A 25,931-nucleotide genomic window follows, 5' to 3' on the forward strand; every position below is an offset into this window, starting at 1 on the left:
GCCTTCATATGTGTATTCAGTATATGTATATAGTATATTCAGCCTTCATGTGTATTCAGTATATGTATATTAGGTATATGTGTATTCAGTATATGTATATAGTATATTCAGCCTTCATATGTGTATTCAGTATATGTATATAGTATATTCAGCCTTCATGTGTATTCAGTATATGTATATTAGGTATATGTGTATTCAGTATATGTATATAGTATATTCAGCCTTCAAGTGTATTCAGTATATGTATATAGTATATTCAGCCTTCATGTGTGTATTCAGTATATGTTTTCAGTATATGTATATTTAGCCTTCAGTGTATGTGTTGTCCTGATATAAATGGGTTTATGATAGGCACCACCCGAAGTGTTATCTCACTCTAACAAGTCACTAATCCAAACCAGGCGCCACCACCTCTCGGCTGAAGTGAGTCAGGTGACCCCGTGCACGGTCATTACGTTTCTAAAATGATGCCAGAGAGAGAGAAAAAAAAAAAAGCCCGCACGGTGAATCACCGCCACAACTCCGTACTGCACATGCGCACAGCAGTAACATGGTGGTTGCGCAATGGGCGCGCGCTAAGTCGAGAGCGCGCCCGGAGTCTCGCGGGATTAGGCAGTTAGTGCCCTGGACTGGCTACCGGGGAGGACTCGAAGCCTACGGAGTTGTTGAGCAGTTGGTCGGAGTGTCCGTGAGAGCCGGAGGTTGCAGCAGTAGCAATGTCCTCCAACACGCCCCCGGGATTTTACCGGCAGGAGCTGAATAAGACTCTGTGGGAGGTGCCCGAGAGATACCAGAATCTGAGTCCCGTGGGCTCCGGGGCTTACGGCTCGGTGTGGTGAGTGGAAAGTCGATGCGGGGGGTGCACGGTGCTGCTGGGGGGAACTGTTTGCATGTGTGGGCTGGGTGCCAGGCGGTGCGGGTCATTGCATGCCCTTCTTGCCCAACTCTCTGCAGCCGTGTGCGGCCTACGTGCCCTGAGCCAGCTCTGTGTTCCCGGGGATTAGGACAGACCGTGCACTCCTCTGTGCCCTGCACTTCTCTGTGCCCTGCATTCTTCAGGAGGAACTTCCATCGCTGCCTGTCATTGCAGCTGTGCGAGTCCTGCAGGCTTCTTTCTCTGCACACAAACTTTCCCATAGACAAGTGCTGGGTGCACAGGGGTGAGAGGCGTGCAACAATCACAGCTTGTGCAATTCCTACACACTTCTTCTGGGGACTGATGTCAGCCTGTGATTGTCCCTGACAGATGGGGGCTGTCACCTACAGACCTTCACTCAAAGCTTTCCTTTCACTTTGGGCTATGCAGTGCACAGATCTGCACACACCCATGGCGACTTCTCCTTTTTTGCACTTGTTTAGCAACTGTGCCAGAATGCCACAATAGTGTTTGTGAGATTGCTTTTAGAAAACTGGTTCACACCAAAGCGATTTGTCATGCAATTTGACAGTTCAAAATTGCATAATAAGTTGCACCCTATTTTTGGCAATGGAACTGTTCAAATAGTTGCAACTCTGGAAAAAAAAAAGGTTCCTGCTTTTCTGTGATTTTTTTGCAACTTGCATTGGCTTTTAATAAATGGAGTTGCAAGTCGCAATTAAATCAGAAATCTAAATCGCACTGATCTGCGGCTTTAAAATCGTGCTGAAGTAGTGCAATTTCAAACAGGGCTGTGGAGTCAGTAGATAAATGTTCCGACAATCTAAATTTAGTTGGAGTCGGTGCATTTTTTGCGGACTTTGACTCCAGGTACCCAAAATTTCCTCTGACTTTGACTCCAGGTACCCAAAATTTCCTCCGACTCCAGGTACCCAAAATCTCCTCCGACTTTGACTCCAGGTACCCAAAATTTCCTCCGACTCCAGGTACCCAAAATCTCCTCCGACTTTGACTCCAGGTACCCAAAATCTCCTCCGACTTTGACTCCAGGTACCCAAAATCTCCTCCGACTTTGACTCCAGGTACCCAAAATCTCCTCCGACTCCACAGCCCTGATTTCAAAGCCGCACTGGTGTGAAGTAGGGCTAAACCACTTGACCTCAGAAATTCGCCTGGCGCATCGTAACTGGTCCCCACTGAGTGTGTTTCCCAGAAGACGCAGGGGAAGTGGCGTGACTCCCACTGGAGTCTATGCCCTGAAGTGGGTGCAAATACCCTCTCTGGGGAAAAAAAAAAGAAAATTCACCCTGCAACACAAAGGCATAATTGATTACTTACCTCACATCGAATCCTCCGCAGCGGTCCTCGTTCGCCTCCTCCAACGCCGCCATCTCTCCCGGACTGACTTCCGGGAATCGTGGCTCCAGCGCTGTGACTGGCCGGAGCCACAATGGCGTCGCGCATGCGCCACCACTAACGGCATGATCGACGTTAAGAACGGCACGCTCAGTGCGCCTGCGCCCGATGTCTATGGCCCATGCGCCGTAGACTTCGGTGCCGCTATTTCTGAAAATATCTCCTAAACCTGTTGGGTTTGAAACATATTTCTTGCACCTACATGTAAGCCTTAAAGGGTCACTAAAGGAAATTTTTTTATTTTTTTCTGAAATGACTGTTTACAGGGTATAGAGACATAATAGTTAACTGATTCTATTTAAAAATGATTACAAATAGATAAAAACAAAACATATAATGTACCTGCAGTTTAGTTTAGATTTTGCTGCGGTTTCCTGGTTCTCTGATGTACAGTGCCAGAAAACCAATAGAGGGCAGTGATGCTTTGTCTAAAACCCCTCAGCACCAATCCAGTTTCGTTTTACAAACAGTAATCACACCTCCTTGATTAGTCACCACAGTGAGAAATCTCCCAGTACTGTGGTGATCAGGAAACAGACAACCAGGAAGTGTCCAGAACAGAGGATTTACAGCAACATCAAAGAAAAAATGAACAATGAGGACATGAAACCAGCACTGCAGTGAGGTAAAGGAAGCTATTTAGCTAAAAAATTGTTTTCCTTTAGTGACCCTTTAATCTAGGCTTACCTGTAGGTTGAAGTGGTTGTAATGGGTTTACAACCACTTTAAAGTATAACTAAAGGCAACCCCCCCCCTTTTTTTTTAAGCTTTGGATAGAGTGGATAGGGATTAGAACACCTGTAAGTACGTATAGCTGTCTGTGCCCTCCCATTTAGATGATTCACCCTCTCTATCATTGAAAGTAACAATCACACATTTTGGGTTGTCCCCAGAAATGTAGAGTGGATGTAAAAAAAAAAAAGTCTACACACCCCTGTTAAAATATCAGGTTTCTGTGATGTAAAAAAAATGATAAATCATTTCAGAACATTTTCCACTTTAATGTGACCTATAAAATGTACAACAAACTGAAATCTTTTAGGTGGAGGGAAGTAAAAATAAAAAAGCTTATATGGTTGCATAAGTGTGCACACCCTTAAGCGAATACTTTGTTGAAGCACCTTTTGATTTAATTACAGCACTCTCTTTGGGTATGAGTCTTATCATGGTACATCTTGACTTCTCTTTGAAAAAACACTCCAAATCTGTCAGATTGCGACGGCATCTCCCGTGCCAAGCCCTCTTCAGATCACCCACAGATTTTCAATCCGATTTATGTCTGGGCTCTGCCTGGGCCATTCCAAAACTTTAGTCTTCTTCTGGTGAAGCCATTCCTTTGTTTTGGGTCGTTGTAATGCTGAAAGATGACGATCCTCTTTATGTTTAGCTTTCTAGCAGAAGCCTGAAGGTTTTGTGCCAATATTGACTGGTATTTGGAACTGTTCACAATTCCCTTTACCTTATCTAAGGTCCCTGTTCCAGCTGACGAAAAAACAGCCCCAAAGTATGATGCTGCCACCACCATGCTTCACGGTGGGTATGGTGTTCTGGTGATGTGCAGTGTTGTTTTTGCACCAAACATATCTTTTGGAATTATGGCCAAAAAGTTCAACCTTGGTTTCATCAGACCATAACACATTTTCCCACATGCTTTTGGGAGACTTCAGATGTATTTTTGCTAATTTTATCCAGGCTTGGATGTTTTTCTTGGTAAGAAAATGCTTCTGTCTTGCGACTCTCTACCCCATAGCCCAGACATATGAAGAATATGGGAGATTGTTGTCTCATGTACCACACAGCCAGTACTTGCCAGATATTGCTGCAGCTCCTTTAATGTTGCTCTAGGCCTTTTGGCAACCTCCCTGACCAGTTTTCTTCTCATCTTTTCATACATTTTTGGAGGGATGTCCAGTTCTTAGTAATGCCACTGTCATATTTTCTTCACTTGTAGATGTATTTCTTCACTAGGTTCCATATTAGAGGTCGACCAATATTAGATTTTCTCTGGCTGATGCCGATATTTAGAAATCGGGGCGGCTGATGGCCGATATGATGCTGTTTTTGGCAGGTGGCACTGATGGGCACTGGCAGGTTTTACAATGAGCCTATAGTGCATGAGTCTCCAAACTTTCTAGGCAAAGGGCCAGTTTACTGTCCTTCAGGCTTTAGGGGGCCAGACGGTAGCCAGTGGGAGTAGAAAATACCCCGGCATCGGTGCCCCATCATTCGTTTTGATGGAAGGAATACTGCCCCATTGTTGACGTATCAATAAGAATAGTGCCTCATTGATGTCAGTAGGTGGAACAGTGCTTCATCTTTGGTGTCGGTGAAATGGTACCCCAAGGGCCAGATAAAGGCAAGCAGAGGGCCACATCTGGCCCCCGGACCGCAGTTTGGGACCACTGCTATAGTGTAACTGTGTGAAACTGACATATGTAACTTAATGCAGAGAGAGAACAGCTGTCAAAATTCAGCAGTGATGTCGGGGATGGGCAGGACCCTGCAGCTATCAAACACCAGCCAATGATTGCGCTGCTTAAAGGCCCAGCCAGATCCCATTAGCTGTTTTTTTAGCTGCTGGGTCCTGCTCACCCCACCACATGTGCATGAGGCCTAAAGGTGGAAGAAGTTCTGAAATGTTTTTTTTTCCCCCATCACAGAAACCTGTCATTTTAACAGGGGTGTGTAGACTTTTTAAATTCATTGTAATAGAGGGTAAATCTTACAATGGGAACACTTCTGGTGACTTGGGGGGGGAAATCCCCCAAGGAATTCCTTTAATTTGAAGGGATTTTCTCTTGTTTCCTGTTTTTGGATATAGGAAAGGAAGTGAAAGGGAAATCTCCTCAGATGGCAAAAAAAAGCTGAAGGAGGTTATAACCCTCGCTTGCTCCATCCAAAATGGAAAAAAAAAGCCTATAGTTGTACTTTTAATCAGATGATCTTATGATAAGCTATGATTTAAGTCAGGGCTCGACAAATCCCGGGCGCCAGGTCGCCATGGCGACTAGAAATAGGGTCCTGGCGACTTGGAAGGGGGGGCAAAAAAAAACAAATTTTTTTTTTTTTTTTTTTGTGAGCTGGTGCCATCTGGTGGTGAGCCGTTGGTATTCCCACCAGATGTGTAAGCTGGCGCCATCTGGTGGTGGCCGTTGGTATTACAAGTTAAGCATTACAAGTTAAACAGCAATTCTAATGTAATTTTTCACTGCCATCTTCTTCCCTCTAATTAGAACCCCCAAACATTATATATATTTTTTATCCCAACACCCTAGAGAATAAAATGGCGATCGTTGCAATACATTCTGTCACGCCGTATTTGCGCAGTGGTCTTACAAGCGCACTTTTTTGGGCAAAAAATTACACTTTTTTTAATTAAACAATAAGACAACAGTAAAGTTATCCCCATTTTTTTTTTTATATTATGAAAGATAATGTTACGCCGAGTAAATTGATACCCAACATGTCACGCTTCAAAATTACGTCCGCTCGTGGAATGGCGACAAACTTTTACCCTTTAAAATCTCCATAGGCGACGTTTAAAAAAAATCTACAGGTTGCATGTTTTGAGTTACAGAGGAGGTCTAGGGCTAGAATTATTGCTCTCGCTCTACCAATCGCGGCGATACCTCATGTGTGGTTTGAACACCATTTACATATGCAGTCGCTGCTCACGTACGTGTTCGCTTCTGCGCGCAAGCTCGTCGGGACGGGGTGCGTTTTCTGGCTCCTAACTTTTTTAGCTGGCTCCTAGATTCCAAGCAAATTTGTCAACCCCTGATTTAAGTATTCGTTTGAGTTTGATACTAACCTTGGGATAATGTGCTAGACCTATTCACCCTTTGTTTTTGTTCTTTATTTTGGTGGTTTTTGATCACCTCTAGGTTTTTTTTTTCATTTTTTGCAATAAACTTTTTTTTTTTTAACCAAAATAGAGCTTTATTTTGCTGGTATGTGATCACCACTCTTTATTTTTCATTTATTTTTTTTTGCAATATAAACAGAAAAAAAAAAAAAAAAGCAATGTTATTTATTTTCTGCAATAAAACGTATACAATAAAAAAAAATCAAATTTCTACATAAGGTTAGGCCAAAATGTATTCTGCTACATGGTTTTTGGTTAAAAAAACAACAAATAAATGTACATTGATTGGTTTGCATGAAAGTTATAGTGCCTACAAACTATGGTGTGTGTGTGTGTGTGTGTGTGTGTGTGTGTGTGTGGTATGTATGCTGGAATCTTGTTTAAAATTTTTTTTTATACTACTGATGGCGTTGGTCACCGAGTACGGCAGGTAATCCACACAATTTCCACACTTTTATATTTTGGAGAGACTTTTTTAACCACTTCAATACCAGTCACTTCCCCCCCCTTCCTGCCCAGGACAATTTTTAGCTTTCATCGCTGTTGCACTGTTAGGCAACACCAGGGTTCGACAAACCCCCGGTCGCCATTGCAACTAGAATTAGTGACCTGGGGTGGCACAGCTGTGGTATCCTGTGTCTTTGTGCGCCCCCACCTCCCCTGTCGTGCCATTGTGTTGGGCCACGCCGGCCGGTAATTGAGGCTGCGGTTTTGCAGCCTTCTGCAAGCCTATGCTTCCTTCTGTGATCTGGCGCCATCTTGTGGTGACCATTGGCACTGATGAGATACTGTCAAACAATACTGATTGGCACTTTGATGGGGCACTGACATGCTTTTATTATGGGGATCGGATGGCAGCTGCAGGCAAGCGCCGGCTGTGCTATCCTGATCATGTCATGTGGCGTCTGGTCCGGATAGCGCAACCACTTTACCGCCTTTATTGTGCTATATGGCGGGTGGCATGTGGTTAAAACTGGACGACTCATGGAAAAATCTATATTTGTTCCACCTTGATTACATCTAATTTCAGAGAATGTCTTGTGTGTGTTTTTTTTTTTTTGTATCATTTTCTTTAACCACTTCATTACTGGGCACTTAAACCCCCTTTGTGCCCAGACCAATTTTCAGCGCTGACGCATTTTGAATGACAATTGCGCGGTTATACAATACTGTACCCAAATTATATTATAATTTTTTCCCACAAATAAAGCTTTCTTTTGGTGGTATTTGATCATCTCTGCGATTTTTATTTTTTGCGCTATAAACAAAAAAAGACAGAACATTTTGAAAAAAAACACTATTTTTTACTTTTTGTTATAATATCCCAATTTAAAAAAAATAAAAAATTTCCCTCGGTTTAGGCCGATACGTATTCTTCTACATATTTTTGTTAAAAAAAATCGCAATAAGCGTATATTGATTGGTTTGCGCAAAAGTTATAGCACCTACAAAATAGGGGATAGATTTATGATTTTTTTTAAATTATTTTTTAACTAGTAATGGCGGCGATCTGCGTTTTTTTTTTTTTTTTGTCAGGCGTGCGATATTGCGGCGGACGTATCGGACACTTTTGACACAATTTTGGGACATTCACATTTATACAGTCATCAGTGCTATAAAAATGCACTAATTACTGTATAAATGTGACTGGCAGGGAAGGGGTTAACACTAGGGGGTGATGAAGGGGTTAAATGTATTCCCTGGGTGTGTTCTTACTGTGTGGAGGGGGACTGACTGGGGGAGGTGACCGATGCTGTGTCCCTATGTACAAGGGACACAGCATCGGTCTCCTCTCTCCCTGACAGGACGTGGAGCTCTGTGTTTACACACAGAGCTCCACGTCCCTGCTGTCACCGCCGATCGTGGGTACCTGGTGGACATCGTGGCCGCCAGGCACGCGCATCGGCATCCCAGCGATGCCGTGGGCACAGTGTTTCCCCGCTGAATGGTTCCGCAGTCTTTTGTAAACTCTGAAGTGTCCCAGAAGACTGTGGGGAGGGAGGATAACTTCCGATAGGCAATAAGAATGGAAGTGGGAGCGGGTACCTGTCAAAAATCAGGTATCGGTTGTTACTTTGCTATGGCAACTTGTTAAAAAAGGGGAACATGGAAGTAGACAAATGTCGCCACCACCATTCCATCCCCCACCTAACTACCTGAGATCACACAATCTCCGGTTTGGCAATAACTCGATGCCAGAAAACTAAGGATTCCCTGTCAGGATTGCTGGAGATATCCCTGGAGTCAACATGACGCCATTTATGACCATCGCCACGGCGACAAATACCGGAAGTGGTGGGAACTTAAAAAAAAAAAAAAGATTTCCAAACATTGAAGCCAGATGTACAAGCTACAAATGGGGACAGGCTTTTTGGGTAGGGTGAAGCTCCACTTTGTGTAATTTCTGTTTTTGCTGCGTCATTCCTCCTATCAGCATAAATCGATTATTTCAAGTTTTCCTGGCACCAGAAGAAAATCAGTGACGGGAGGGATTTCCAGCATGCAGTCTGTGATTGACAGCCTCGACTCTTTCAGTTTCCCTTCCCTCCAGCTTTCAATGCTCAACTCACTGAGCTCTGCAGTGTGTAAATTCAGCTCTGGGCCCCCTATTTTTTGAATTCTCAAACCAGCTTTATAAATTCTGGACTTTGGATGTAAAGAGAAGACTGCAGATAAACGGGTACAACTTATGTGGAAGGATTTGTTTATCACCTGAGGCCAGTCACTTCACTGGGTATGTGTAATTCCGCGTACACGCGACCATTTTTCGGGTTGTAAAAAATGACATTTTTAATGGTTTAGAAAAACGATTTTTTTTCATCCCGATGGTTAAAATGGCCTTGCCTACACACAATCGTGAAAAAATAATGCTCTAGCAAAGCGCGGTGACGTACAATGGCACTATAAAGGGGAAGTTCCATTCGGATGGCGCCACCCTTTGGGCTGCTTTTGCTGATTTTGTGTTGGTAAAAGACGATTCGCGCTTTTCAGTCTGTTACAGCGTGATGAATATGCTTACTCCATTACGAACGCTAGTTTTACCAGAACGAGCGCTCCCGTCTCATAACTTGCTTCTGAGCATGCGTTTTTTTTTTTTTCACCTCGTTAAAGCCCACACATGACCATTTTTTACGATATTAAAACCGACAACGTTAAAAACGTAGTGAAAAATTAGAGCATGTTCTAAATTTTTAATGGCCATTTTTTACATCATGAAATTGCTCTGGAGCCCACACACGATCGTTTTTAATGACATAAAAGTAATTTTTTACAACCCGAAAAACGGTCGTGCGTACGCGGCATAAGAGTTTACAATTAGTACTGCACCTTTTACAAAGCATATGCATCTTTCCTAACTGTCGGCTTGTAAATTGTTGGTGCAAAACAAACAGTATATTATATATAGAAAGTGATTTTGTGCAATATTCATTTATCATCAAAAAACAGTAATATTAAAATACACAAGTGAACTTGCTAAAACCACAAAATGTGAATAATAAACACAATGTGATCTAAATGATATAAAAACGCAATCAATAAATTACGTGTATACTCGAGTATAAGCCGACCCGAATATAAGCCGAGGCACCTAATTTTGCCACAAAAAAGGGGAAACTTATTGACTCGAGTATAAGCCTAGGGTGTCCATCTGCATGCCTCACTGTGTCCATGTCCGTGTCCATGCTTAGACCGACGTTTAACATGGGAGTCTATGGAAGGGGTTCTCGGCTTTGAAAAAACGGTGGTCCCCAGCCGTAGGTCCCCCAGACAACAATATTTGCACACTTGTAGAAGATAAATGGGGCTACATGTGTGCCAAGGTCTGGGTCCAGGGGACCTAAGACCGCAAAGTCACCGGTGCTCCCCGGCCATAGGTCCCTCGGACAACAAACTGGGGCACAGGGGACCGCCGGCCGGTACCGGGTCCCCAAAGTCCGGGAGATCAGGCTTAAAAAGTGACTTGAGTATAAGCTGAAGGGGGGCATTTCGGCACAAAAAAAGTGCTGAAAAACTTGGCTTATACTCGTGTGTGTGTGTGTGTGTGTGTGTGTGTGTGTATGTATGTGTGTATGTATGTATATATGTGTGTGTGTGTGTATGTATATGTGTATATATGTATATATATGTATGTATGTATATATATATATATATATATATATATATATATATATATATATATATATATATATATATATATATATATACATACATACATACATACATACATACATACATACATACATACATACATACATACATACATACATACATACATACATACATACATACATACATACATACATACATACATACACCGAAACAATATAAATCGCCAACTAATCGGCCAGTTGATTAGTTGGCCTGCATATAGAATGCATTATTTGTTTACATATCAGGAAATACAGTGCAGCACACATACAGCTCAGTACACCATCCATACAGGTCACTAAGTGCCTGAGAATTTGTGAATGTGAAAGTGTGAGGAGCAATGCCTCATGGGACATGTAGTCCTGGAAGTGAGAGGTTCTAAAGGCAGAAGTTTTTTTACCTTGCTATAGCGGGCGCTCTATATTCTACTTTGCAGCTTGCTATTGAGGTACTCTGAAGGCAGGAGGAGCCATAAGTATCGGTGAGGGGCCCCAGAAGTGGAGGATCTGGGCTGCTCTGTGCAAAACCATTACACAGAGCAGGTAAGCTCTGTTTAAAAAAAAAAAATAATCACTTTAACCACTTGCCGTCGCTGCACCGCCGAAATACGTCCACAAGGTGGCTCTCCTAGGCGAGACCACGTAAATGGACGTCCTGCCTATTAGCCGCCACTAGGGGCGCACGCGCGCCGCCGGAGGCGCGCGCCCCCCGCTCGCCCCCGACTCCCGTGCGTGTGCCCGGCGGGCGCGATCGCCGCCGGGCACACGCGATCGCTCGGTACAGAGCGGGGAACGGGAGCTGTGTGTGTAAACACACAGCTCTCGTTCCTGTCAGCAGGGGAAATGCTGATTTTCTGTTCATACAATGTATGAACAGAAAAATCAGTGTTTCCCCTAGTGAGGCCACTCCCCCCCCCCACAGTAAGAACACACCCAGGCATACTTAACCCCTTCCCCGCCCCCTAGTGTTAACCCCTTCACTGCCAGTGGCATTTTTATAGTAATCTAATGCATTTTTATAGCACTGATCGCTATAAAAATGCCAATGGTCCCAAAAATGTGTCAAAAATGTCCGAAGTGTCCGCCATAATGTCGCAATACCGAAAAAAAAATCGCTGATCGCCGCCATTACTAGTAAAAAAAATATTAATAAAAATGCCATAAAAATACCCCCTATTTTGTAAACGCTATAACTTTTGCGCAAACCAATCAATAAACGCTTATTGCGATTTTTTTTTTTACGAAAAATATGTAGAAGAATACGTATCGGCCTAAACTGAGGAAAAAAAATGTTTTTCTATATATTTTTGGGGGATATTTATTACAGCAAAAAGTAAAAAATATTCATTTTTTTCAAAATTGTCGTTCTATTTTTGTTTATAGCGCAAAAAATAAAAAACGCAGAGGTGATCAAATACCACCAAAAGAAAGCTCTATTTGTGGGAAAAAAAGGACGCCAATTTTGTTTGGGAGCCACGTCGCACGACCGCGCAATTGTCTGTTAAAGCGACGCAGTCCCGAATCGCAAAAAGTACTCTGGTCTTTGGGCAGCAATATGGTCCGGGGGGTAAGTGGTTAAAAGACCTCTGTGCAGGGAGGATCAGCATCTGAACCCAGAGAAAGTGGCGGTAATAGAAGGCATTACAATTACTGTAGTTGGTCATTTATATTTACCACTGCATATGGATATTTAAGAATAAATTCCCCTTTTTTTTTATTTACATATTAACTAAATTGTACACCACACTTTTTTTTAAGATTATCCAATTAGACGATTAATCGAAACAATAATCGGCCAACTAATCGATTATGAAAATAATCGTTAGTTGCAGCCCTAATACATACATGCATACAAAAAAAAAAAATATGTATGTATGTAAAAGTGTCCAGTGAAAAATACTAATAAAAGTATTAATGGCAATACAAAAAAAATATATAAAAATGTGTAAAAAGCTATAAAAAAACTCCACAGATATAACTTTAAATGTGTACAAAAGAAGAATGTCTATAATAAACTCCACAAATATGGCTGTAAAATAAACCTCTTCTTGAAAAAATAGTGATGATGAATGTAATAGTCGTTAAATAACTCCACAAACGTAACTGTGAGTATACTTTCTTGATATCCAGAGAGACCAGGCTCTCAAAACTCTCACCTCAATAATAGAAGTAATTTGCATCAAAGAAACTCAGAATTCATTCCACCTTCATGCAAAGTTCTTTCCGAACCACCTATGGCACTTCTCCGGCTCAATAACGGCTATTGGGATATCCTATAATTGTCCTAGCACCGTATCTATCCTCCACTCAGATTCAAGTGGGGAAAGAAACCTCCACTAGTGCAGTATGTTTTGAATAATACGGTAATATTTTATTAAAACATATGTATGGATCCTTAGAGCCAGTTCACACTGGGGCGACTCGTCAGGCGACTCAGCCGCCTGAAAAGTCACGTCCCTTTCTATTCACCAGAACCGTTCTAAGTGCTACGTCACTTCCGGTGTACGTCTGTCTCCAGGCCACTCCCTATGCGTTACGTCATGTCACGTGACTTCGCCTGGGTTCCCTAAGAAAGTATACTCGCCAGTTATGCTTGTGGAGTTATTTAACCTTTTCATGCCTATGCCTATGTATGACATTTGGTGTTTACAAGTTAAAATCCATATTTTTGGCTGGAAAATTACTTAGAACCCCCAAACATTATATATATATTTTTAGCAGAGAATCTAGAGAATAAAATGGCGATTGTTGCAATATTTTATGTCATACGGTATTTGTGCGGCGGTGTTTTAAACACAACTTTTTGGGAAAAATTTACTTTCATGAATTTAAAAAAAAATGAAAAAGTAAAATTAGCCCAATTTTTTTGTATAATGTGAAAGATGATGTTATGCCGAGTAAATAGATACCAAGCATGACACGCTTTATAATTGCACGCACTCGTGGAATGGCGACAAACTACGGTAACTAAAAATCTCCATAGGCGACGCTTTAAACTTTTTTTACGGTTACCAGGTTAGAGTTACAGAGTAGGCCTAGTGCTATAATTATTGCTCTCGCTCTTACGATCGCGGCGATACCTCACATGTGTTATTTGAACACCGTTTTCATATGCGGGCGCGACTTCCGTATGCGCTTTCTTTGCTGCGCAAGCTCGCGGGGAGGGGGGCGCTTTAAAAATTTTTTTTTTTTGTTTTCTTATTTATTTATTTTTTCTAATATTAAATACAATTTTTTTTATTTAATTTTTTTACATTTTGATCACTTTTATTGCTGTCGCAAGGAATGTAAACATCCCTTGTGACAGCAATAGGTGGTGACAGGTACTCTTTAGACCCCCGAGCCCTCCTTTGCACTTCAAAGTATTCAAATCGCCGAAAACGGCGATTCTGAATACTGTGTACTTTTTTAAAATCCGGCGCCATTGGCAGCCGAGAAACCCGGAAGTGACGTCATGACCAGGGCTGTGGAGTCGGTAGATAAATGTTCCGACTCCGACTCCTCAGTTTTATGTACTTCCGACTCCGACTCCCCGACTCCGACTCCTCGGTATTAATATGCAAATGTATTTTATACATTCCTTGAGGGAAAGAAACGCAACCTACCACAGGACTACTGGCTGGGAAGCCAACAGTCTACTGTATTGCACAGTTTAAGCAAAAGACAAACACAATGAAAACAATCAAGTGGCTGGATAGTAGCAGCAGGCATAAACATCAGGAACAGGATCTTTACCAGTTCAAAAATAAAAACCACATTATTTGGTTGTTTTAGAACAAAAACAAAGCTTATCTATAATGAACCAAAAACAAAATCTGTAAAACCTAGAAATGGTTTATATTAATCTTGAAATGTAGTTCTAGGCTTAGCAAATGCAAATCAATTCAATGTAGAGTTCTAAGGAAGAGAATTGCCTCTGCCAGATCCTCTTTCATAGAGGCTCTTAAGTCAGACTTTATTATTTTTAGGGCTGAAAATAATCTTTCGACACTGACTTGGGTGGGTGGCATTGCAGTAACTATTCTGGCCACATCACTAACGATCTCCGGATAAACAAGGATGGCTTCTTCAACAGTAAGTTTTGATGAGCGATCATACTTTTCAACTTCTTTTAGTGCTTTATAAAACTCCTGTTGGAATTTTTTTATTTGGACACTTACTGGTTCTCCAACATGCGTTCCCTGTAAAAGCAGAACACAACACTATGGAAAGTATAAGTATTGCAGCTCCTAATTGTGCGTTGCGTGCCATATAGTGAAGCACATGAAAAGCATGCTTCTTCACGGTCACTTAACGTGTTCGTTTTGTGAGGCACTGCATGCATTGGTCTTTATTCTTACAGTAGAGAAGTCATTCATTATAACTTTTTGTGAATTGGGACATTTAAACTTGCTTTTTTTTTTTTTTTTTATTCCAATCTAAATTTAGTAGGAGTCGGAGTCGGTGCATTGTTTGCCGACTCCAACTCCAGGTACCCAAAATTTCCCCCGACTCCGACTCCACAGCCCTGGTCATGACGCCGCTTCCGTGGTTTCAATGCGGACACTGAATCAAAGCCGTTTACGGCTTTGTTTCAGAGCTCGCCGAGACGCTGGAGGCGCCGGATCGTGGATCGGGTCTCCCGGTGGGACGGGAGGCCCGGTCAGAGCGGCGAGAGGCGGCGGGAGGCATAACAACCGAGCGGCTTTTAGCCGCATCGGTTGTTATGTTTGGAAAGCCGATCGCCCGCTCTAAACAACGGTACCGGGATGATGCCTGCGGCTGCAGGCATCATCCCGGTATAACCCCTGAAAGCCGAGGACGCATATATGCGATCCGTCGGCGTGAAAGGGTTAAAAACTTTCTATTACATTCATCATTACTAGTTTTTCCCGAAGAGTTTTTTTTTTACAGCCATATTTGTGTAGACATTCTTCGTTTGCACATATTTAAAGCTATATCTGTGGAGTTTTTATTTTTTTATTTTTATATAGCTCTTTACAGAAAAAAAAAAAAATATATATATATATATATATATATATATATATATATATATATATATATATATATATATATATATATATATATAATTTTTTTTTGTATTTGCATTAATATAGGGCCGAAACAATCAATCGATTATTATTTTCATCGATTAATCGGGCAGTAAAATAATGGGGTAAAAAAAAAAAAAATAGCACTTTATAATACAAAAAAAGCAAATCTCTACTGAAAATATTACTTTCACTGTCCCACAGTAAAAAATGAACCCCTTACAGTAGCGATTATTTGCTCTTTTTGTACTAATTTTAGTTTTTTTTAACCCCATTCTGTTACTAAACATCTCAGGCCAGGGTCAGACCTTTGTGCTTTTTGCAGAAACACTACAGTTCATTTACATGGTTTCACATCCATGATTTTTTCAGCTGCTGTGTATTTGGAAAGGACTTTTTTTTTTTAGCAAAACGGTGCTTTTTTGTTTTTTTTGGTTCAATATACTTCAATGGAGAAGCTGCAGAAAAACATTTTCGTGGCAATTTGTGTTTTCTAATCTGCCCAACAACAAATTGGCCAAAAAATAAAAAATTCAAATCGCAGCAATTTTATTTTTTTAAGGTTATTAACCGATTATTCGATTAATCTAAACAATAATCGGCCAACTAATCGATTTATGAAAATAATTGTTAGTTGCAGCCCTATATTAATACTTTTAGTATTTTGCACTGGGCACATTTAATTTGATTGTGTTTTATATCATTTAGATCACATTATGTACACATTTTGTGGTTTTAGCAAGTTCACTTTGGGGTATTTTAATAAAATTACTGTTTTTTAATGAATATTGCACGAGATCACTTTCTATATATGTTTCTCATTTTGTGTATTGTAAATACTTATAGGTTTTGCTGCACATTTTTCATTATAGTAATGACACTTATTGACAGATATCGCTCACAGTAGAGCGAAGGACACTTTTCACACAAACTGTATTCCTCAGGAAGAAGGGTCTGTGCCAAATCAGCCTGAGGGAGGACCCTTTTTATTTATTTTTTAGCTTTGGGTAGAGTGGAGAAGTATTGTAACGTAACATCTGTGAGGTTTTCAAGTTTACTACATTACAATTCCAGTTGGGGAGATTTACCTCCTCTATTTGTCCTGTGACTGTTACCAGTAAAAGTGAAAAAACCCAGATTTAGGGAAACTACTGAATACAGAAGAGTAGTGTGTGTAGAGTATGTCTCTTTGTAGAGGAAAACTTGTATCCCAAATCTTTTTCCCATTTAAGCAGGAACAGGGGTGTAAATGAGTATGGTATTTGATTTAAATGCACCACTAATTATCTTGGTGCCAAGGTAAGAGGCCCCATACCCGCGGGCCAAATATCAGGAGGTACTGACAGGTTCAGTACCAGTACAGGGGAACACACATCGGCCTCCTCCCTTTTGTGAGTCCCCCTCCCCCTACAGTTAGAACACACTTTAGGGAACATATTAACCCCTTACTCGCCCCCTAGTGTTAACCCCCTTCCTTGCCAGTCACATTTACACAGTAATCAGTGCAGTTTTATAGCACTAATTTCTGTATAAATGTGAATGGTCCCAAAAATGTGTCAAGTGTCCGATATGTCCGCCTCAATGTCACGGTCACAAAATCGCAGATCTCCGCCATTACTAGTAAATATACCATTCAATTCCCTATTTTGTAGATGCTAGAACTTTTGTGCAAACCGATCAAATACGCTTATTGCATTTTTTTTTTTTTTCAAAAATATGTAGAAGAATACAAATCGGTCTAAACTGAGGAAAATTATTATTTTTTTTTTTTTTAAATTTGGATATTTATTAAATCAAAAAGTAAAAGATATTGTGTTTTTTTTTTTTTTTTTTTTAATTGTCGTTCTTTTGTTTATAGCGCAAAAAAATTAAACCGCAGAGGTGATCAAATACCACCAAAAGAAAGCTCTATTTGTGGGAAAAAAAGAGCGTCAATTTTGTTTGGGAGCCACGTCGCATGACCACACAATTGTCATTCAAAGTGCGACAGCGCTGAAAATAGGGCTGCACGATTCTGGCCAAAATGAGAATCGCGATTCTTTTGCTTAGAATGAAGATCACGATTCTCAAACTTTTTTATTTGACTGTGGTAATATTCATAATATATATTATAAGGGCCAGTGGTTGCCGGTATTTTGAGTCCACTCCTCGCATGCCCCTCTTTAATAGCCTGATACTCAGGTTTCCTCCAACTCCAAGAGCATGCTGGCAGGTTAGCTCCTGTCTACATTGGACCTAATATGTGTATGTGAGTTTGGGACTTAGAGTGTAAGCTCCATGAGATCAGGGACTGATGAGAAATGTACAGTATAGAAATTGTTGGTGCTGTATAAATAATAATAATATCTAGCAATTGGGGCACATGGAAATGCCAATTGAAGGCACCATCTCTGTGTCACCCCATAACACACAGAACACAACCCAGTACCCACTATGCCTTTCCTCCCTATTCAGAGCACAGCCCAGCACCATCTCTATGCTATCCCCTATATACAGTGCCCAGCAATATCTGTGCCATCCCTTATTTACAGGGCACAGCCCAGCACCATTCCCCCTGATATACAGATCACAGTTCAGCACCATCTATGCCACCCCCCCCCCCATATACAGAGCACAGCCCAGCACCATCTCTGTGCAAACCCAGGATATACATACAGAGCGCAGCCCAGCACCATCCCTATGCCATCCATCCATATAAAGAGCATGACCCAGCACCATTTCTATGCCACCCATCCATATACACAGCCCAGCACCATCCCTTCATATATAGAGCACAGCCCAGCACCATCTCTATGCCACCCCCATATACAAAACACAGCTCAAAACCATCTTTGTGCCATCTTTCCATATACAGAACACAGCTTAGCATCTTCTCCATATACAGGGTCACCTGACTGGGGGTCACAAGACATCCCGGGTGACATTGCAGGGGATGCGGACACACAAAGGCAGAACACAGTTCTCTCACCATCCAGAGTGGCTCTCCTGGGACACACAGGTGGCACCTTCAGCACCTCGGACAGCAGCGGCGGCGGCTTTTTTCCCGCCGGCCAAGAAACGTGCTGGGTACCGCCCACGCATCACTCTGCATCTCTGATAACTGACGTCAGTTTCCGGTTGCTGATGTCAATTCCTTTATCTGCCATTTGCGTTCCACGCTGGTTACGTGGAACCGGCGGCGACATATGAAAATCGCGGACGGGGAGAATCGAGATCGCGATTCTCTCCGCGATTAATCGTGCAGCTCTAGCTGAAAACTAAAAATTGGTCTTGGCAAGAAGGGGGTGAAAATGCCTTGTATTGAAGTGGTTAAAGGAGTTGTAAACCCCCATGATTTTTTTTTTTTTTACCTTAATGCAGGGTTCAACAAAATCCATGCACCAATCGCAATTGCGACTAGAATTAGCAACCTGGGGAGGTGGGGGTGCACAGAGACAAAGGATACCCCCATCCTGTGTCTCCGTGCACCCCCACCTCCCCCGCCGCGCCAGCCGGTAATTAAGGCCACAGCTCTGCGGCCTTCTGCAGGCCTAAGCTTCCTTCTGTGATCTGGCGCCATCTTGTGGTGGCCGTTGGCATGACAAGTAACCCAGCAATTCTAATGGCGCTTCCCCAGTGTTTTCACTGCCATCTCCTTCCCTCTAATTATATATATATATATATATATATATATATATATATATATATATATATATATATATATATATATATATATATATATATATATATATATATATATATATATATATATATATATATATATATATATATATATATATATATATATATATATATATATATATACACATACATACACACACATACACACACATACACACACACACATACATACATACATACATACACACATACATACACACATACATACATACATACATACATACACCCCTAGAGAATAAAATGGCGGTCGTTGCAATGCTTTCTGTCACACCTTATTTGTGCAGCGGTCTTACAAGTGCCCTTTTTTTGGGGGGAAAAATACTTTTTTGTAATTAAGTTAGCCCAATTTTTTTTTTTTATAATGTGAAAGATAATGTTACGCCGAGTAAATTGATACCCAACATGTCACGCTTCAAAATTGCGTCCACTCGTGGAATGGCGACAAACTTTTACCCTTTTAAAATCTACATAGGTGACGTTTAAAAAATTCTACAAGTTGCATGTTTTGAGTTAGAGGAAGTCTAGGGCTAGAATTATTGCTCTCGCTCTACCAATCGCGGTGATACCTCACATGTGTGGTTTGAATACCGTTGACATATGCGGGCACTACTCACGTATGCGTTTGCTTCTGCGTCCGAGCTCGTCGGGACCGGGCGCATTTTCGGGCTCCTAGATTCCAAGCAAATTTGTCGAACCCTGCCTTAATGCATAGAATCCAGCCCCCACCATTTTACTTGCCTGAGCGTTGTCACCGTCTGTCTGGGAATGAGGAGAAGTTATGGACAGCCGCACACCAAAAAATGAATGACTAAGCACTGAACCACAGTGTGAAACGCGTCAGCTATATACCCCACTGCTTGCTGTGCTTTATAGTGCCTTTTCCTTTTACCATTAAAGGCCACCTTTTTAAGGTTTTTCTGGTGTGCGGCTGTCCATAACTTCTCCTCAAAGTTTTGCTTCGTGCATTGCCGGCACCCATTTGGTTCTTAGAGGACACGGATTGCTTAGTACACTCACCTGGAGCGGCAGTTTTCCCCTTTCTGTTTGTCTGGGAATGAGCACACCATCTGTAGCTAGTGTCTCGTGTCCTGATTTGGATAGATTGATAGCAGCGCAGCCATTGACTCCTGCTGCTGTCAATCAAATCCAATGATGCGGGGGGCAGGGGCGCCCGGCATTCATGTCTATAAAGCGCTTCTCCTAGGGGGGTTATCTGAAGTGTGGAGGAGCCAGGAGTGCCACCGAGGGACCCCAGAATTTGAGGTTCGGGGGCACTCTGTGCAAAATGAGCTGCACAGTGGAGGCAAGTATGTTTTTTTTTTTTAAACGATCCTTTACAATCACTTTAAGTCATACTTTGATGTGTCAATTTAAAATGGACCCATATGCGTTGACCTCAGAATAACAATAAATACAATGATGTGGTTAAAGGGGTTGTAAAGGTTTGTTTTTTATTTTTTAAATAGGTTAATTTAAAGCGGGGGTTCACCCCAAAAAAATGTTTTAACATTACATCCAGCATACTAAGGACATTTACTGTATGCAGGTCATTTTTTTATTTTTATTTTTTCTCCGTACATACCGTTATATTGTCTTTTTGTCCAGGGCTTCCGGTTTCTGATGACTGCGGGACTGGGTGTTCCTATCCTTGGATTACATGATTGACGGCTTGTGAAACAGTTCCCCTGTCGCACAACGCGCGTCACCAGATTTCCAGAAATAGCCGAGCTGCGAGTCGGCACTATACGGCGCTTGCGTCTGCGTGTAGAGCTGACTGCGCAGGCGCCGTATAGTGCCGACTCGCAGCTCGACTATTTCCGGAAATCTGGTGACGCGCATTGTGCGACACGGGAACTGTTTCACAAGCCGTCAGTCATGTAATCCAAGGATAGGAACGCCCAGTCCCGCAGTCATTAGAACCCGGAAGCCCTGGACAAAATCAGAATATAACGGTATGTAAGAAGAAAAAAAAAAGAAGACCTGCATACAGTAAATGTCCTTAGTATGCTGGCTCTAAGGTTAGAAATGTGTTTTTAGGGTGAACCCCCGCTTTAAGCTAGAGCATTGTTGGTTCACTAACCTTTTCCTTCCATTTCCCTTCTAAATGTATTTTTTTCCTTTGTCTGAATTTCTCACTTCCTGTTCCTCCTCAGTAAGCTGTTCTAAATGACTTTCCATCGCTCGGATGATGGTGGAAAGCTTACTGAAGAGGAACAGGAGAAATTCAAACAAAGAAAAAAAACATTTAGAAGGGAAATGGAAGGAAAATGTAAGTGAACCGACAATGCACTAGCTTAAAGGAACCTATTTAGAAAATAAAAAACTAACCTTTACAACCACTTTAAAGTAAATACTATGCAGAACCTAAAATATAGTGAGCAAAGATTTTTTTTTTTAATATATATTGTCCATCCAATGAAAAAAGCCTACTAGTTCAATGAGGAGCAAAGAAGATACGGATGGCTGCACACCAACAATCTCCTTTATTCAGCATTAACGTTTAAACCAAATGACGTGTTGTCGATACAGTGAGGGTCAAACTCATGCTAAAATCAATGCTAATCATTTCCCATTTAATGCTAATTTTTAGCGGGAAGAAGGTCTACCTGTTTGTCCATCGCTGTATCTACATCACCTGTTCCTTGGTTTTTGCGTTTGTACTGAATAAAGTGGATTATTGGTGTTCAGCTATCCGGCTTTCTTTGCTTCATACTGCAGCATGTGAGCTGGACTGGCACCCGACTGGAGGAGCTGTAATGGGATCACCAGAGGTCACTCGCCTGGAGCATCGGTGTAGTCTGTTGATAGTTCAATGTAATACTCTGAAGATTCTTTGTTCTTCAGTAAAATGGTACCAATAGTGCCGAAGGGTATTCCCTAACACCAAAAGTCAAGTATTGATCTGGACTTACCAGAGGTTTAACCTTACCCCTAATTCAGGGCAGTCTTGATAGACTCTATTTATATTGGCAGACATCAATGGCATCTCATAAGGCTGCTGTTCAATTCAAATATAAGATCTGTGCAGCTGCGGTGCCCACATCATCATCTTTATAACCGGGGAGCAGGGAGGTTGCAGATGCAGGTGTATATTTATTTTTTGTAATTCACTTATTTACTTGTTGACCCACCAACAGTTATTTTACTGCTGGCTAGCGGTTTGAGCAAGCACTGTGAAGCACCAGTTCATCACTCTGCTCATGTGCAGCACCACAATCTGGTGGGCATGGTGGATTGCGATGCTCAGTTTTTGGGCCACTGTAATTACCAGTAATCACATGGTACTTGTGCCAATCACAGTACCATGTGATAGCTGTGGCCAATTACATCACAATATTAAAAGAGCTGTAAAGGCAGAAGTTTTGTTTTTGTTTTTATTTATTTATTTTATATGTTAATGCATACCCCAGATTAGGGGTAAGGTTGTCCCATTTTGTCAAAGAATGGGCAGAGATTTCTGACAATTCTTTTATTCTTCAGACATTGGAAAGGGGTTACAGGTTGGAATTCAAGAGTCTTCCCGCCCCCCGCCCCCTCCCAGAGATTTTTTTCTTACCCATCTGCCGACATAGTCGGTGGGCCCCGCAGGCATGGCCACGGAGACCGTGGCAGGTGCGTGCGTGTCAGCTAAGGGGCGGAATCAAAGCAATGTGTAAAATACGTTGCTTTGCCTGCCCGTGCCATTCGGCCAACGTATATCTGTGTTAGGCAGTCGGCAAGCAGTTAAAGGAATAACAACCCCTCCACCACTCGGTAATGCTATTTGTAGTGGCGCTATTCAGCTGCTGGCGGGGCGCTTTTAACCCCTGCTGGTGGCCGGAAAAGGGTTAAGACCGCCGGCAAAGTGGCGGTTCGGCAGCTCTGCCCATTGATTTCAATGGGCAGGGATGTTTTAGGAGCGGTGTATACACCGCTGCTACAAAGCCTGAAAGATGCGGCTAGCAGGACTTTTTTTTACCGACCTGCCAGGGCACTGTTTCAGTGTGAAAGCTCTTGGGCTTTCACACTGGAGTGAGAGGAGAGGCTCTTTCAGGGTGCTTTACAGGTGCTATTTATAGCGCCTGCAAAGTGCCTCCTTTTGTGAAGTAGCCTTATGCTGAAAAATGATCTTTTGATAAGCCAATGATCTGAAGCACTCAAAAAAATCTACAAAGGAATGGAATTGATTTGATAAAATAGAGTGCAAAATCTGGTGCAGCTCTGCATAGAAACCAATCAAGCTTAAAGTTATTGTAAAGGCAGAAGTGTTTTTTTATTTTTTTATCTTAATGCGTGCAGTAGCCCCCTCTCAATCCAGCGATATTGCACAAGAGACACGGCTCTCCCTCCTCATTGGCTGAGACCGCAGCAAATCGCTGTTGGCTCCCGCTGCTGTCAATCGAAGTCAGTGAGCCAATGAGGAGAGAGAAGGGGCCGGGCTGTGGCTCAGTGTCTAAATGGACTCTGCTCGGGTGCTTCCATAGCAAGCTGCTTGGCCCTCAACAGGAGGGGGGGACCCGAGAAGAGGATCTGGGCTGCTCTGCAAAACTACTGCACAGAGCAGGTAAATATAACATGTTTGTTATTTTTAACAAAATAAAATGGGACTTTAGCATCACTTTAAGGCCCCGTACACACGGTCGGACAAAACCGATGAGAATGGTCCGACGGACCGTTTTCATCGGTTCACCGCTGAAGTGGCATGATGGTCTGATGTGTGTACACACCGTCAGTTCAAAATCCGATCGGGTCAGAACGCGGTGACGTAAACCACCCGACGTGCTGAAAAAAACGAAGTTCAATGCTTCCAAGCATGCGTCGACTTGATTCTGAGCATGCGCGGATTTTGAACCGATGCTTTTCTGTACTAACCATCGGTGCGGTCCATCGGTTCGGTTTTGAAGCATGTTTTAAAATTTTGGACCGAAGGAAAAGAGACCGATGGCCTATACACACGGTCGGTTTGGTCCGATGAAACTGAACTTCGATTCATTCTCATCGGTTCGGTCCGACCGTGTGTACAGAGCCTTAGGCCTCATTCACAACGGACATTATAAAAACCTCAGTAGCTGTAGGAAGTGTTTTTTTTTTTTTGGGCATTTTAGCAGTAGTGTTTTTTAGCTGTAGTGTTTTCTATTATCTTTTTTGCTTAAATAAAAAAAAATATACTCTCACAAAAAGCACATGGCTTAAAAATTCTGAATAGCCATGCTTTTCAGCTTTTTTAAGCTTTTTATCAGCGTTGGGGCGTTTTTACAGCTGAAAAACTCCTCTTAAACACTAGCTGTGAGTTTTTTTTCCAGCCAGAAATGCCCCTGCCAAATGCTGTTAATAGCCTATGTGTGCATAGACACACAGGATAACATGCTGGGGAGTTTACTGGCTGCAAAAAAAAATGCCTGAAGACAAAAATGGCAGCTGTAAAAATGTCCAGTGTGCATGAGGCCTAATTGAACAAGCTGAATTTAGAAGCTGATTGGCTACCATGCACAGATTTTGCACTCTCCAGTTTTAGTAAATCAACTTAAAAAGACTGATGCTTTATCAGCTAGCCTAGTTAAGCCCTGATTAAATACCAATTAAATGTTGGGAGGATTTGAAAGGGGAAGTTCAAACAAAAAAGCCCTCAAACATTGCGTAGTTGAAGGAAATCTGTCTGAAGGAGTGGTCAAAAATGTCACATTTTATATAAACTGGTGGGCAGTTGTGCACAATGCTTACAAGAAGTAATTTCTGTTAAAGAGGGCAATATTCGCTTCTGAGGCTAAGAGTATTCTTATGTCTAGTACACATAAGAATACAAATGATCATATATAATAATATTTTATTTATTTTTTGCATACTAATTTCTTATCAAAATAGGTTACAAAAATTCCTGTGACAGAATACAACTTCGGAAGTATTGGAATGTATTCTTTCGTTTCTGAGCATGCGCGTTCTTGGTCACATGATTTTATTCATACAGGAACTATACTAATTACAGAAAAATAGTTCTGGTACGAGAAAAATATGAGTTTGTCCCTTTTTGGATATTTTCACATGAACTGTCGCGATCAGCTCTTGAAACCTGTGCTCTAATGATCGGATTTGAAAGTGATTTTTAATCCAATTTTCTCATCGTGTGTACTAGGCGTTACTCGGGTACTGTTTCCACAGTACACCATTGCATCAACTGATAATTTTGTTAAATTAACTGGCCAGTTTTCCTTTTGTTTCACCTTTGTCTGTAGCCACTGTTTAAAAATATGGATCTAGTATTTGCCTGTTTAAATATGTTGAAAAAGTAAATGAGGTGTACTTTAATTTTTCACATGACTGTATTTGTGTAGTCTGAACTACCCAGTATGGTACCCATGTTGTGTTAAGAATTGAATTCTACTAGCCTATGAAAGGGCTCATAATGCTCAGCACCTTTTTTTTATTATAGGATGGGAATGTACACGACCTAGTAATAAACTAATACAACTAATAGGGCTATATCTTAGTGACTGGGAAGAGCCAGCAAGAATTGACTCTACAAACCCTGCAACATAAGATGCTTACAGCTTCAGTGAGCACAACAAATTATTTATAGTCGCCATGGTTACTTAGTTTTATACAGCAGCATATACTTAAAGCGGAAGTAAACCCATCGACTTAACCGTTTCAAAAAGCAGTTACATTTCCGGCATGCCGGGATTGCTAACTGTCCCATTGGTTGTGCTCTCAACCAAACGGTCAAACCATCCAATGGCTGGTGTCATAACTGATCACATGTGCAACACCATGGCAGTTGAAGATTAAACATAGGCCAAGATGGCAGCTTCCTTGGCTGAAAATGATAGGTGGGTTTACTTCCACTTTAAAGCGGGAGTTCACTCATTTATTTATTTTTTTCTCTTTTCCCCTTAGATTCCTGCTCGTTTTGTCTAGGGGAATCGGCTAGTTTTAAAATA

The 25,931-nt window shown here is 41.7% G+C and overlaps 1 protein-coding gene across 2 annotated transcripts in view; it reads left to right on the forward strand.

Moving 5' to 3' along the window:
• The first annotated feature begins 535 nt into the window (after positions 1-535).
• LOC120927297 (mitogen-activated protein kinase 14) overlaps positions 536-25,931 on the forward strand; it is a 109,927-nt gene continuing 84,531 nt past the window's right edge. The window contains exon 1 of one of the 2 annotated variants that reach the window (XM_040337867.1): positions 536-835. In XM_040337867.1, the coding sequence (XP_040193801.1) occupies positions 717-835 (119 nt within the window). In that variant the 5' untranslated portion in view covers positions 536-716. The remainder of the gene's footprint in view (positions 836-25,931) is intronic. The other variant, XM_040337866.1, reaches the window with a different exon arrangement.

Source organism: Rana temporaria, chromosome 2 (genome assembly GCF_905171775.1).
Source record: "Rana temporaria chromosome 2, aRanTem1.1, whole genome shotgun sequence".
Lineage (NCBI taxonomy): Eukaryota > Metazoa > Chordata > Amphibia > Anura > Ranidae > Rana > Rana temporaria.